This window comes from Ruditapes philippinarum, unplaced genomic scaffold (genome assembly GCF_026571515.1).
Source record: "Ruditapes philippinarum isolate M1 unplaced genomic scaffold, ASM2657151v2 ctg737_1_1_1_1, whole genome shotgun sequence".
NCBI lineage: Eukaryota > Metazoa > Mollusca > Bivalvia > Venerida > Veneridae > Ruditapes > Ruditapes philippinarum.
This window is the reverse complement of record NW_026854988.1, coordinates 148,320-162,727: the sequence shown is the minus strand read 5'-3', so window position 1 is coordinate 162,727 and position 14,408 is coordinate 148,320. Positions and strand designations below refer to the sequence as shown.

Genomic DNA, 14,408 nt, shown 5'->3' with positions numbered 1-14,408 from the left:
ATTGTTAAAGGATACGGAGTTTACTTTTTACTTATTACTTATTGTGTTTGCTTTTATGTTTTAACTACTGTCAAAATATGCTTTTTCTGTTGTCTTCAATATCACAGCTTCTTTTTTTGTACAGACAAAATGTGTCTTGTTTTAATCTCGCCTTGTGTAAAGTGTAAACTGGAACATTTATATTCAAAAATATAATGTAAACAAGAGCCACAGGCTAGTGGGGTCAAGGCCAATTGAAGATCAATGTCATATCAGAATAATTAAACTTATGCAGGTCAGATATGACAATTGAGCAAACTTTGATAATTAGACCAAAACGATGCAACATGTCAGTTTAATCATAAATGTGCGTTTATCCAAATACCAATCATATCCGAAAAATCAAACTTAAAACAAATGAAATACGAATTAAGGACAAATGACCGCCCAATATTCATGTAGGATTTTTAGAATTCATTATTTTAGGCAAGAGGACAATGTTGACCCTTGATGGCACACAATCGCTGCATAAGTTTAGGTGTCAGTTACAAAATGCTATATGCCAAATATGACAATTGCGATCCCAGAGATGATTAATGGTAAATGACTATAAGGTGATGCCACATGTAAAATAGGAACTGGACATAGCAACTTAAGCGAAGAGGATTTATAAGACATATTACTATACAAATCTTATTATGGTTAATGAGCCCCATGCTTTGCCATTTTTACTCCAGTGTCATGACATATAAAAATGTTGTAGGGGTCCACCAATAACAAATGCATATAATCAAAGCTCTGTAGTTTCTAGGAAGAAACCTTGAATGTTCTTTCCTATATAACCCTTCTTCATTGTTTTATATTTTAACATGTCTCAAAACAGCTAGTGTCAAATGACTTGTTCCATTTTTAAAAAGTTGCCCCCCCCGCGTTCTTCACTTCAGTGTTGTTATTTCTTTTCTGGTCATTTGGGACCGTTGCCCTCAACACTCTTAAGTAACTGAGTACCGCTCAAGTCAGTGTAAGGCATATATTTATTAATAAGATAGAACATAAAACCTATTTTACTAACTTAAAGATAATGTAACTTACATTCATTTAATATGCTTTAACATCATAAATATAGTGCTATCAATATTTTAAGTTCTAAAAAGCATTATTTGTAAAGATATTACCGAATTTACATTTCATGTTGATAAAGGGAGGTAATTAGAAATTCATTTTCATAAAGTCTAAGTCAATTTTTTTAATAAAATATGAATGCATATATTTTAATGATTACATTTAATGTGAACAAATATTTGCAGTACAATTTTACATATTCGTCAATATTAGAAAATTGTTTTTTAATCATAATTATATACATATTTAAAATTTCAATGATTTTATATTGCTTTTAAATAAGCACATATACAGCACCCGGCACACAGACGAAAATGTGTCACGGTAATTCTTTTTTGCTACAAATTAATATTTTACTAAGAAAACCGTTAAACTTCGCATGTTTCTTCAATGACGTCATTTTAGTATTTTTTTTTAATTGTTGACGTTATTTCCGCTATTTTTGTTGATATCGCTAGAAATGCCAGTCGCCGATATTGAATACAACGGGAAAATTACGGAAACGCAGAAATAAGAAAATCATGCGATCATATAGTTTAATGACACCTTTAAAAAGATATAAAAAAAAACCAGCCGGCGAACAGAGAAAATTAAATCTTGCATTGTATTCATCATCATGAACCATGTGTGCAAGCCAAGGGCATTACTGTGATTGACTGCGTAACGTTGAAGCACAAGTTGTTTATTACTGTATTATGAAGTTGACGTCAATAACTTTTTGGAGAGCGCCACTGTCGCCAACATGTGTGTATATGAAATTAAATATTATTGTAATAAAATAAGCTACTAACATGATTTTTTATGTGTTTATTTGTAATTCATACAGTGTAAAAATTTCAAATCAATTTCTCAAATATATTTTACACAACAAAGTCCACGAAGTTTTGGTGTACATAAGAAGTGGAATTTCGATATGGTATTTAAATTGATACCATGAAACATTATTGAACGCTTAATAAATTGATGCAATATGTATTTCTAGTATATAGCTTAAAATGTGATATCTGAATAAACATTTATAAATGAAAACAATTTGAATGATTTAAATGCATTTTACTTTTTTTAAAAAAATCCATTTATATATGCAAACGTTCTCGATTTATTGATCTTTAAATTGCCTTGGTGTGTGTATAATGCATGCGCATTTTAGACAAACTGAAATAGACATAAAAATGAAGAAATGAAATATCTGGAAATCTGATGAAGCACGGTTATACATTACTCTTTTGTCTATATATGTGCATTATTTACAGTAGCTTTAATAGTTAATGTGTTTACGCCATTCATAAAACAACTGTCTATAAACATTATATTCTTCACGCATAAAATGTAATGACATTTGTCTATAAAGACTTCTCATCGAATTTTACCTAACCTCCGGAAATGAATTACTTAAAAGTGTCTCGGGAGGCATGCAACAATAGGCTAGCGTTTCCTTACCCTTTATATTGGATGTTGCACATATACAAATATTTTGAACAAACATATATCAATAAAATTGATCGACGTGTATCCTTGTAATATTGCCAAAACTGTTCTGGACAACTTTTACATCTTTTCAGTACTCTCTATTAAGTATAGTGTGGTTTTTCTGCTACATCTCTTGGTGTTGCTTTGATGAAAGTCGCGAAAAAGAGCTACGATCTGTATAATCTCGAACATCGAAATAACTCTTTTTGTTAGACAATGATAACTCATTTTATCAGACAATGACCTAATGGAATGTAACATTGAGATACTTTGCTCTAAAAGCATAATGATCACAGTTTATCTTACGTTTACAATGATTAAAACAGCTTATTTACAACAGTGTATTCGGAAGATAATCAGCAATAAGTTTGTTGCACGCACCACTTTTTCTACCCGCTTCTCTTATTGTTAAGAATTCATCATTTGCGTCAGTTACTTTAATAAGTTTCTATGATTGTCACGTGTATGATATTTGTTATACACATTCGTATATGTATTCAAACGTTGCCCGGGTTTTGATTATCAGTTGTTTATATATCTGTATCAGTATTTTCACTAATTACAATATTTCAATTACTGATTTAGTTTGCATTCACGTATACATATTGTGAGCATTTCAGTTTCTTCCTTCGAACTCGATACTTTATTAAGTACACTGTCTTCATCCAAAGAGTGGAAGTTAAAATTATCTCACAGACTGTTTTTATGAGGGTTTGTCGTCCTTTTCTACTCTAGTTGTTAAGCTTATCATCAAATACCTTTCTTCAGATTCTCCATTATCCAAAGTTCTAATACCTTTGTTTTAAAAACATCTTAACTGTTTCCACTTCCCGTTAATGTTACCCCGTTTCTGAATATGGCCTTGCTGGTGTATTAACTCGTGACATATTTATACGATTGAAGCCAGAAACTCCACTTGACAGTCCAAAGACACTAAACTTATGTTACATTTACATGCATTGTTTTTGTTTACTATAGTACTTTATTCGATATAAGCAACGGGAGATGTTTGCAAGTATAACAATATGTCACTTTGAAAAACTAAGTTTCTGTTGGTATTTTCCTGTGTTTCCTGCTATGTTATTAATCTTGGTGACTTATGTGAGTAATTTTCTCTTTCCCCTTTTTTCATAATTATCTCTTAAGCTTTATTTCCGATCACTGTTTATATATTCATACGTTTAAAAGCTCTTTAACTCGCCAAACATTCATTTTTATCAAACCCTCTTATTGCACACGTATCATCTAATCTTTCTTCTTTGTAAATCAAAATCTTACTTTTTCACTGAATGTTTTCAAATGTGTCTATTTTGACAAAGAAACAGTGTAAAGGATAATATTTAGAATGTCGTGTATAAAGCTTAAATCTTCATGTTTATTGACATCTTGCATCTACTGATAACTAAATCATGACTATCGAAAAAAAAAACACATATCGTGTCTTTTAACTTTTTATGTTTAAATTCATTAAGCCCTGAAGGTTTTAATCTTTTCCTCTATAAAACAGTTACAGACAGGACAGATAGTAAGATCTGCTGCGCATTCATGACAAGTCCGATGATGTGTACACGGCATAAACAAAATATCCGCCTCTCCAGTAACACACAACATGCAGTACATCAGCCGGGTCAATTTCTTGTTTTCCTCCACCATTGATTTCAAATCTTCAACATACAAATAAATACATTTACAACAAGTATCATTACAAACGAAGATAGTCAAAGTGAAATAGAGTCGTTTATAATAGTATCATGTAAAATCACTCTGTATTTGAACAGGCAACGCGTTTGTTTAGACTTCTTTTGGGACTACTTGATAAATATAGCTGTAAGTTAATGGAAATCATAAAGTAGAAAAGTTCGTTATTCGTTTATATGTGTTACAACGATACATATGAAATACGTAAAAAAATGCAATTTAACTTTAATTTCAAAGAGAGTCGGTCCGAAATTCTGTTATTCCCGGGTTACCAGATGAACCATTGTAAGATATATATATTCAAATCAATAAAGCCTTGTTATGAAATGTTCGAAAATTGTCCTATATACGCATATGACCCAGTGTTTTTGGGAAACCCAACAGCATATATTCGGCATATTAAAAACAACATTTTAATGTCTATGGAAATATTATAAAACTGCGTAAAATTTTAAACGTCCTCTTTTAAGCAAATACGAGTGACAAAATTCAATTGATTCCTAAACTGATTATGATAGAATTTTCAATTACTTATTCTGGCAGAGGCAGATATGTTTAAGAATTTCTTGCTTAATTTAAAAGGAAATGATATAATTTGTAAAATTAAAAAGAAACACTAACCAGTTTTATTTTCCTGGGTGCTAGTGGCACCAGCTTTCAACTGTTTTGCCCTATCCTTCATATCAAGTAATGTGTTTATTATTTCTTCAACAGTGATAACAACCCTACCTTCAATACGCAAAGCAAACATTTATCATCTAACAATAGATAAAAAAGAATTGAATAGATAGTAAATTATAAAGTTATTTATATGAACGATTCTGTGATGCGTTCATATAAATATATATTGTGATCATGTAAATGTTAAACTATGGATCAGATCAAATGTAGCCAATAACATCATTTCTTTTCATTTTATGTTTAAATTATCTAAGAATATATAAAATCTTTAGAATACTACTCCAGTTGTATATAACATCCAGTATTCATACATATTAAATGCTCAAAATTTACCTTTCTTCTTTTCTATTTCTGATTTTGCTAAAATGAATTCCATTTCTGAATATCCGAGATTTTGAACAACTTGACTCATATCTAAATTCGAATCTGTAAATAAAAAGACCTTAATTATATACGTTGGTACATCAAACATATAAAGTTTCTTCCAAATTTAATTTTATCGTTCACTTGATACACTTGTTAATGAATAAAAAAGGGGTCAAAGGCAGAAATGGCCGGGTTGCATCTGTATACCAAAATTCACAAGGATGTGATGTTACAAACATTTTCTACCATTGACGTCGAAAATTTAACCAAGTCGGTAAACATGAAGTGGATGAGTGACAGACCTTAAATCGAATCCCACGGTATAGGGCCAAATGCTCTCGCTGTATACCACATATGAAGAGGCTATGATAAGTAGTTGCTGAGAAAAATGTTTCGAAACTGTCCTACCATTGACCATTGATGTCGAAACCTTAACTAAGTCGGAAAACAGGAAGTTGATGACTGACAGACTTGAAATCGAATCCCAGGGTATATCAAGGAGCTTTCATAAATAGTTGCTGAGAAAACTGTTAAGAAATTTTTTCCCGTCCGTTCGCCACCTGCATTTACCAAACTATCACTCGGGTTTACCCCTGTGTAAACCGGTCTATTTTTGTTTTCTATAATCATAATTAACGAATATTTATGTAAAAGGTAAGACAAAAGATCTGCATATATGTTTTAAAACTTTAAAATATTCGAATTCCTAGCGTTCATTTTCTCTATGCCAAGAATAGAAGTTATAAATCTTTAAACGATTTGACCATGGTTGTCAATTTAAGGGCAAATCAGAAAAATACACCATGTCGGTATTGTCAGATGTGTTCTTTTGCACAAGTATGAATCAAATATGTAAGAAAGTAATCATGTTATGACAATTTAAACAAATTTCAAAAATTTGACCCTGACTGTTAAAGTCAATTAAAGGTCATATCAGAATAGTACCTTGAAGAGACATTCTCTCTATTGGAAGGTTTGGTGACGTTTCGGTGGCCTGATGTGGTGTATTGTGTGTATTGTTGCCTCCTTCAGCACCCTTTAAACAATCATGCGATTTTCTATTTACATTTATTATTTGCCATACAAATCATTGATACAACACCAGTGACAATAAGCTTATTAATAAACAGACTTAATAATAATAATAATAATAATAATAATAATAAAAATAATAATAATAGACAATAATAATAATAAAATTAACAATACAAGCTGTCTACTTATTGAATAATTTTGTTAATCTGATATTTTAAAAATTTCATTTTGTAAAAAATATTGACAATTGTATTAAGTGTTACAAGAAGACGTGAAGGTCAAACTGAATATTGCAAAACGTCATTTTGCTACAGAAATCATTATACATATTTATTATAGATACAAGAAGGACCGTGAAGGTCAACTGTCATATTTTATTGAAGTATTAAAAAATAAGCTTTGCTCCTAAAACATAATATGCCTTAGTATAACATAATGAAAAATGTAATGACAAGAGATTTTTGAGCAAACAAATAATTATATGTAAATTAAATATTATGGTACTACTAATTCAAACCATTGCTGCTTCGTTGCTTGATCGACTTTGTTGCTGCAATTGAACATACTCATGTCCTTTCAATTTGTTTATATAATGACAGTTTGAAAAGTACGTAGCATGCTCTTTGATAGGGTCATCTCCAGGGCTCCAGTCCTTTAAACCACCATCACATGTAAAGCAGCGGCACAGATCACCTTGTCCTCGAAACATAACAAATGTATATTATATATACTGGAAATTCAAATGTTGCAATTCACAGGTCTATATTTACATAAGATTTACACAAGTTACTGACATCCAAATACTTCTTTAATTTTGTACAAGATGACCATCTAATTAATTGGTCCTTTTTACGGCAAAGGTATGGCATCTTTCAAGAACATTGTTGACATTTGCAAAATAAACATGCTAATTGAAGTTAGTTAGATGTGTTGATTTATAGAGAATAACTTGTTTTATATATCACACTATGTACAAAACATTGCACACTGTTAATCATAATCTATAAAGCGAGTTACTAGTCCAAATACATTTTAATACAATATAACACAATGACAAATAGTCTTATAAAAATTTTGAAACACATGTCTAACTAGTTCTATGAAAGCTTAAATAAAATAGTGAAATACGGGTTTTTCTTGGTTCTAGCTGTACTCAGCGCAGTTTCTGTCAATTATAAAATATTTGGATTCCCTTTAAATCTGAAGTAATTCGAATTTATGATATTCAATATGTACATAAAACGATGATGTAAAATTTAAGAACTGAGGAGATCTCTTGGAGGCGAAGAAATGCAAGTAAATGTTTGAAAAATATCAAGTGTGTTTATGAACGATAATGGGGAGCTTAGAATATCTCTGACGATATTTTGCACTGAGTTAAGTCAACATGGAAAAGAATAACTAAAAGTATTCTATTATATTCACAGGCATTGTCAGTTTATACAGGATGACAATAATACAGGAAGACGTATTCATTTAACACACAACTTATGTAAAGACGCAATAACAATAGTACTATACACAATTACAAATTAAGTTTTATTAAGAAATTTCGCTTCAGCTTTAAAAGAGAATAAAATGTAAATTGGACGATGCATGTCAAAAGCTTACTCATTGTCAGTTTCATGTTACTTGTAGAACAGCTGACATCAACCTGGCAATAATAAAATATCAAATTTACCAGTGAAGAATAAACCCGCAACAGCAAGTTGTTGATGAGGTATGTTGTTGGCGCTAGGAAAGTTTTCAAATGATGCAAGTCTTGCTTCCATTGTCTGATAACGTGGTGATCTGATTGGGTAGCTTGGTGGTGCTGGTGGTCTGGATTCTCCTTCATTGCTACTTTCTGTATTGACAAAAAATAAAAGTTGTTACGGAGACGTTCACTGCATTTGTATATTTGTAAGAATAAAATTTGTTGTTTTTTTTACAATTTAAAATTAAGTGTTTTCAATATCTTCAATCTTTATTCTCCTTTCTTCTCCTTCAATATGCGAGATACAAGACAAGATTGTGTTGTAAACAGTGTTGCGTAAAGCTTTATTTAAAGTAATTTGCTTCGGATATAGTAAAATATTTCGTTTCATTCTTTATCATCTAATATGTAAACATCATATCATACATTTAAAAATATAATTCTTCTTGGATCGTTTTAGAAATTATAATGTTTATAAAAAGTTATATACAGACTAAATAAAGGCTATTTAATGATCAATTTTTATATCAGCATGACTTCTTAACTCTCAAAGCACCATATATCTAATGACATACACATTTGTTAATCGTTGTAAACATGAATTGTACTGTGTATTTTATTGACAAGCAAAATATCGATTTCAGAGGTAAATTATTTGAAACTCTTACCAGTTGTCAGTGCCGCCTATAAATAGAATTAATTGTATGAATATATATCAATATGGAAAATTTCCAAATGCATGCTCATAAATCAGGTTTTGATTAGGTTTTGAAAAGGTTTTGATTTGTTTATTGATTATTGTAATATATATACCACATATACCACAATGTTTTATAACGAGTTATATTCTATTGTAGTATAAATTGTTTTGGAAGGTTTGTTGAAATGGTGATACTCTCATGGTATCAGGCGAGGGCTCGTTTCCTTTATTTGGAATTGTCTTGAATTAAATATAAATTTAAAATGATGATTTTGTACATACATAGTCAATAAACCGGAAATATTGATTACAATGATCACATTAATTAATATGTTGTTTATCCAATGTATTTTTATATTTCGACATATATGGATTCAAAAGCATCATTTCATAATGAATTAATGAATATAATGTTCTATCGCATAAAAGTGTGCATATTAGTATCTCATTACCCATTACCTTCTCAATGATCCATTGACTTCATGCCATATGTACGGACAATAAAGGGAGTTTCATAAGGTAAGGCTTTAAATATGACAATGATTATTTGTTGAAACATTAATATCAACATTAATATCGACCCGTAAAAAGGTTCGTGTATTTATTTTAATTATAAAAATACAACATTGATTAATAATGTTTCATTTATACAATTAATTTTCAGATGTCGATATATACAGAGTTAGAAGTGTCATAACATCAACATTAACTATGTTTTATCCAAGAAGATGGTAGAACTAAATCACTTAACATCAGTGCAAATGATGCACTTTCATTCGGCGATAGGTACGAACAATTTAAAGGACGAACATTTTATTCAACGTTAAAACTACTACCAATTTTTGTTCAAGGAACACTAAGGTTTGTTTCATTTTCGTTATACACATACCTTCATTCTTTCTACTTTGGGTTTTCCATATCTCCAAATGAGGAAATCACACGTTGATGAATATTTTACGTGCTCAGCAAGGGGATCGTCATCTTTAATCCAGTCTTTTAATCCAATACCACAATGATAGCATCTTACAAGGTCATTATTTCCTTAAAGTGATACATAGAAATATAACTAGTTCAATATGTCAGATATATCAAGCATCTATGTTAACTTCTGGTTGCAGTCAAGATAATCTATAATATATATGAATGTCGATAACATAGTTTGCTGCAGACATTTAGCATTGAATTCTCTGTTGAAGGATATAGTTCCAAGAGAAAATCGATAGCCTTCCATTTCAAATGATCACACATGCGGAGGTAGAACAAAGCATTTTATGTCTATTATTATGTTACTGAAATGGCTCTAAATATATACCGTCCATGAATAGGCTCAATCAAACCGGGTATGCAACATTTTTAATTTGCTGTGTTGGACCTTCGTTGGGGATTCTGTTTTTCTCTATTTGATGATAACAATTTAAATCGTATCTTCTGAGCATATTATAAAAACTCCCATTAAAGAACGATTTCAAAATAAATTTGTACCTCCATAAACCATATTTCAATATCATATCCGGCAAATAAAGAAATAACAGAACAGAAGTTTGAAATAAAACGGAAAGGATATTCTTGATTTACATGATTTTCCTTTTGTTTCTTAGCTACCACATTAAACATATTACTTAAAACATGAGATTAAGTTGATTTAACATATAAGCACAAATAACTATTAAGTTTAGATCGTGAAAAGATACGGAGTAAAATATTTTGAAGTCGTTGCCACTGTCATTTACGAAAGACCGGGGGAACCATTTCAACCTATTGAATTCTCGAGTTGATAAGTAAGATTTGAAGTCGTTGCAACCGTTATTTGTGAAAGGCCGGGGTTAACATTTTAGCTTATTGAATTCTCGAGTTGATATGTACGAATTCATAATGTCAAGTTCGTGAAGCTCAAAGCATAAGTTCATGAAGTTGTTAAATTCATGAGATCAAAATATGAGTTAATGAATTATAACTCGTTAAGTAGAAAACGTGAATTCACGATGTTAAATTTTGCATTCAAAAAGAGAAATCTGGAATTCATAAACATGAAATGTCCCAAGCGGTATTTCGTAGTTATTAGACCACATTTCCAGCAACTGTTCTGATGTTATACGTAAACATTTTTTATTCATGACTGATCATGTGTAAATAAAGTATTTCTTCACAACTATAATAAGATCAACCAATGTTATCTACCTGTAAAGAAAAATCCACATCCTACTAGGAGATTAATATCAGGTTTGCTATCAGTCAACCATTTCGGAGTTTGGAATGAGTCATATCTCTTCTTCTGATCTTGATAATCTGCATATCTAGATGGTTTTAAATGAAATGGAATTCCAGAACCAGAGGTTACCATACTTCTTTGCACCGTTGCTTGTCTCATCAAAGTATTGCTGTTCCCTGGGTTTGATAAACCTCTTTGACTTGGTTCAGATTCTCTTGTAGTCGATAGTATTGTAGATGTTTGTCCGGGATATGGTTCAAATGATAACATGCCTGCATCAATCTCCACTGCTTGAATAGGAAATTTGTCTCCCTCAGTTAAATGTCTTGAGTTAGGAGAATGTAATTTATTTTTGTATACGTTTTTGTCAGTTGGTATCGTGGACACAGATATATCCTCATCAAAAATGTCACGCTTATCTGGTTCAATGAAGGTTGTTGAGTGAGGACGCCGAGGAGTAAGAGGCCTTAGTTTTGAAGACGCTTGATGTAAAAAAATAATGTATTAATGAAATAAAACAAACACGACAGTGAACAAAATATACTAGTTAGAGTTAAGATGTCGAATATGAATAATCAAGATTAGAACGTTTATAATAACAAGCTACCAAATAGTCTTAAAGTTTTTAAATATGACAGAAAATGTACCACCGTACTTATATACATTTTGTTTTTCCCGGACTACCTCATATATATCATGATAATTGATAATGATTTAGGAGTTATCACGGATCGACATCAGTTCTACCACGTGAATTTAAGTGTAAACATAAACAGGCGCTGTATTTTTTGACGAATGTATTTTTGACATCCAAAGGACATTTGTACGTTCAGTTTCTACAATCGTAATGTTAAACATACATAAATATAAATATAAGTATAAATGATGCACAGTACTCTTATATCTTTCAATGTATTATGTTTCGGTGGACTTTCTATATAGAATAAACCAGGCCGACAAATTCAAGCATTTAAAATGCCTTTTCTTTGCATGCTATTTATAAATGTAGGTTAGACCGAAATATCGTATCCGTTCTGTGTATTCAAACACTTGTATTGGGAGTCTTTATCTGAAGACGAAAAACCCCTAAAAGGAGCGATTGTTAAATTATCTCTCCTGTTGAACGGTTGTTGAAAGAAGTCAAAATGTCGATTTAAAGTTAAAATTTTAAAATGTTTGGTTTTGAAATCAGACAGTCCGTTTTCAACCATCGAGGTAAACACTATTTTATTATATTAACCGCTTGAAAGTTAAAAATAAAATTATTATAATTGTCATAAATATATTATAGGTAGAATATCGATTTGAACGTATACTTAACAATTATTATGCAGTGAAGAAACACTTATTATGGACAATTTTGTCAATTTTCTTATTTGTATTTCTATATAAATTTACATAATAATTATTTTATATAACTAGACAGTCAAGTAATGAACGTTTTCTTGCAACAGTATTTATTATCTTTGCAAATGTTTTATCTATTCAGCTGGTGGAAAGTTTCATAGTGTTGATAACTAGAAATATATAAATGAAACAGAAAGCACGATAAGTCCGTTGTATTTAATATTGATAAATCAATCCATCCATGCATGTTTAATATAAATCTGAAAATGGGATTTTAAGACCTTACCACCTGTTGATACGTTGTCATTTCTTTTGGTGTTGTTTTTATTTGATTTTTTATCATGATTTATATGAAAAGGAAACGTTGCTAGAAAAATGTCAGTATCCATGTGTCTCATGAGTTGTTGACCCTCAGCAATGTTTCGTTTTATTTTGTTTAACAATATATTAAATATTTCACTATCTGTAACAAGAATAGCGTCTCCTGAAAGAACAACAATAAGCAGCTGCCTTTCTTCAGCGTAACATTTCACAATATGTTCTTGTGACTCTTTCTTTATATGAGTTTCGGTAATGATTATCTGCCGCTCCATTTTGTTTGTTAGATACGGCAATGTACCATAAGTTAATTTGTTTTGTTCTATAAAGAAAAATAAACGCCATCTTGTATCACATTTAAATAGTATATACTGAAAAACAGAATTAATGTATCTCGATTCAAGTTTTGTTTCAAAAACTATTTCGTTTAAATCCCTTTGGGTATTAACTGACATATCCATTGTTTGCGTGGTAAACTTGTTTTATCAATTTTAACAGATTACACTTTAGGTTTAGAGTATACATGATATTTTGGAATCCCATTGCGTGTAAATAAATATAGCTGGGGAAGTACTTTTCTGCTATAAATAGTCACATACGGTGATACAAATACCTTCTATGCAAGATGAAGAACGAGTTAAATCTCCATGTGGCTCAAATCTAAAAAGAACTGCATTTTATACTTTTTTTACAGTTTTAGGTGAAATATATTGTGTAACAGTTTGTAAAAACCATAGATAAAATATCATTACAAATGGTAATTCTGTTAAACGTATTTATTTTATTTTTACAAATAAATTATTGATAAAAAATATCAACTCTAGCGTTAAAATATCATTGATTTATCAGTCAATAAATTTTATATGCTGATCACAGGACAAAGTAAACATTTTATATGACACATGAACAATTTCATTCAAGGGATTTGAACGTTAATTTTCTATCTCGTTTATTTAAATTTTAAATTTGATCTGTGTTGTCTATGTTCAAGTTTAAGATTACGCTTTTGTGTAATTGTTTGTATGCGTGCGAGTGCGTGTGCATGCATGTGCGTGTGTTTTATGTTGTTGATGTTATTGTTGTTGCTTTTTTGTGTTGTTGTTGCTGCTGCTGTTGTTGTTTTAGTTGTTGTTGTTTTCTTTCATTCTATCTTCTTTGCTATTGTTCTTTAGTTTATCAATTACCACGTAAACTAAGATGTTTTCATAATTTCGTTTATGCAGCATTTAAATATACTGATTAAAGTGTAAAGTGTTTTGGTGTTTATTTTTACTTTTCGTAAGGAATTGTAAAATCAAAATGCATGCTGTTTTGATAATAAGGAATAATTTTGGTTTGTATTTCTCCTAGAAAATACATTATTACATATACTGTTGTGTTCACTACATATATACACGCACATATAACATGTATAATAAATTGTACATATGTCAGTATGAATCAAACTGTTGTATTTTATCTTTAAGGGCCCTAAAAATCAGAAGTTATTTTAATTAATGGATAATAACACATAAAGTTATCAGCTTAGATTAAAAGTTGATATCCAACAAATATAAACATACAATAAAGTCATCAGACATCAGATCATGTAAGAATATTTCACAATAAGCCATATTTGTATTAATATAATAAGTCGTTTAAAAAAGGGCTTTGAAAATATAATTTGTTTGACAGGCTATACTTTTAAAATCATATTAAATTATCATTCAATTCATATTTATAAAAAAAAGAAAGAAAATTAAAACTTTTTTGCGTATAAATTATTTTAAAATAGTTTTATTGAAACA

At 30.2% G+C, this 14,408-nt stretch overlaps 1 protein-coding gene across 1 annotated transcript; it reads right to left on the bottom strand.

The window, feature by feature from the left end:
- Nucleotides 1-1,893: 1,893 nt before the first annotated feature.
- Nucleotides 1,894-13,137, bottom strand: LOC132741706 (baculoviral IAP repeat-containing protein 3-like). Its single transcript, XM_060729949.1, has 10 exons — nt 12,590-13,137; nt 10,926-11,438; nt 9,637-9,788; nt 8,716-8,731; nt 8,033-8,197; nt 6,869-7,050; nt 6,262-6,352; nt 5,284-5,376; nt 4,891-4,998; nt 1,894-4,235 (listed from the first exon to the last, which is right to left on the bottom strand). The coding sequence occupies exons 1-10, from the start codon at nt 13,080-13,082 to the stop codon at nt 4,039-4,041; spliced, it is 2,010 nt and encodes a 669-aa protein (XP_060585932.1). The 5' UTR covers nt 13,083-13,137; the 3' UTR covers nt 1,894-4,038.
- Between the last annotated feature and the right edge of the window lie 1,271 nt (nt 13,138-14,408).

Coding starts and splice junctions, on each gene's coding strand:
- LOC132741706 (XM_060729949.1), bottom strand. CDS start 13,082: ATGGATATGTCAGTTAATACCCAAAGGGATTTAAACGAAATAGTTTTT. Junction 5,377..6,261: donor AGAGAGAATGTCTCTTCAAG/GTACTATTCTGA, acceptor TTTTATTTACAG/ATTCGAATTTAGATATGAGT. Junction 4,236..4,890: donor CACCCAGGAAAATAAAACTG/GTTAGTGTTTCT, acceptor TGTATGTTGAAG/ATTTGAAATCAATGGTGGAG.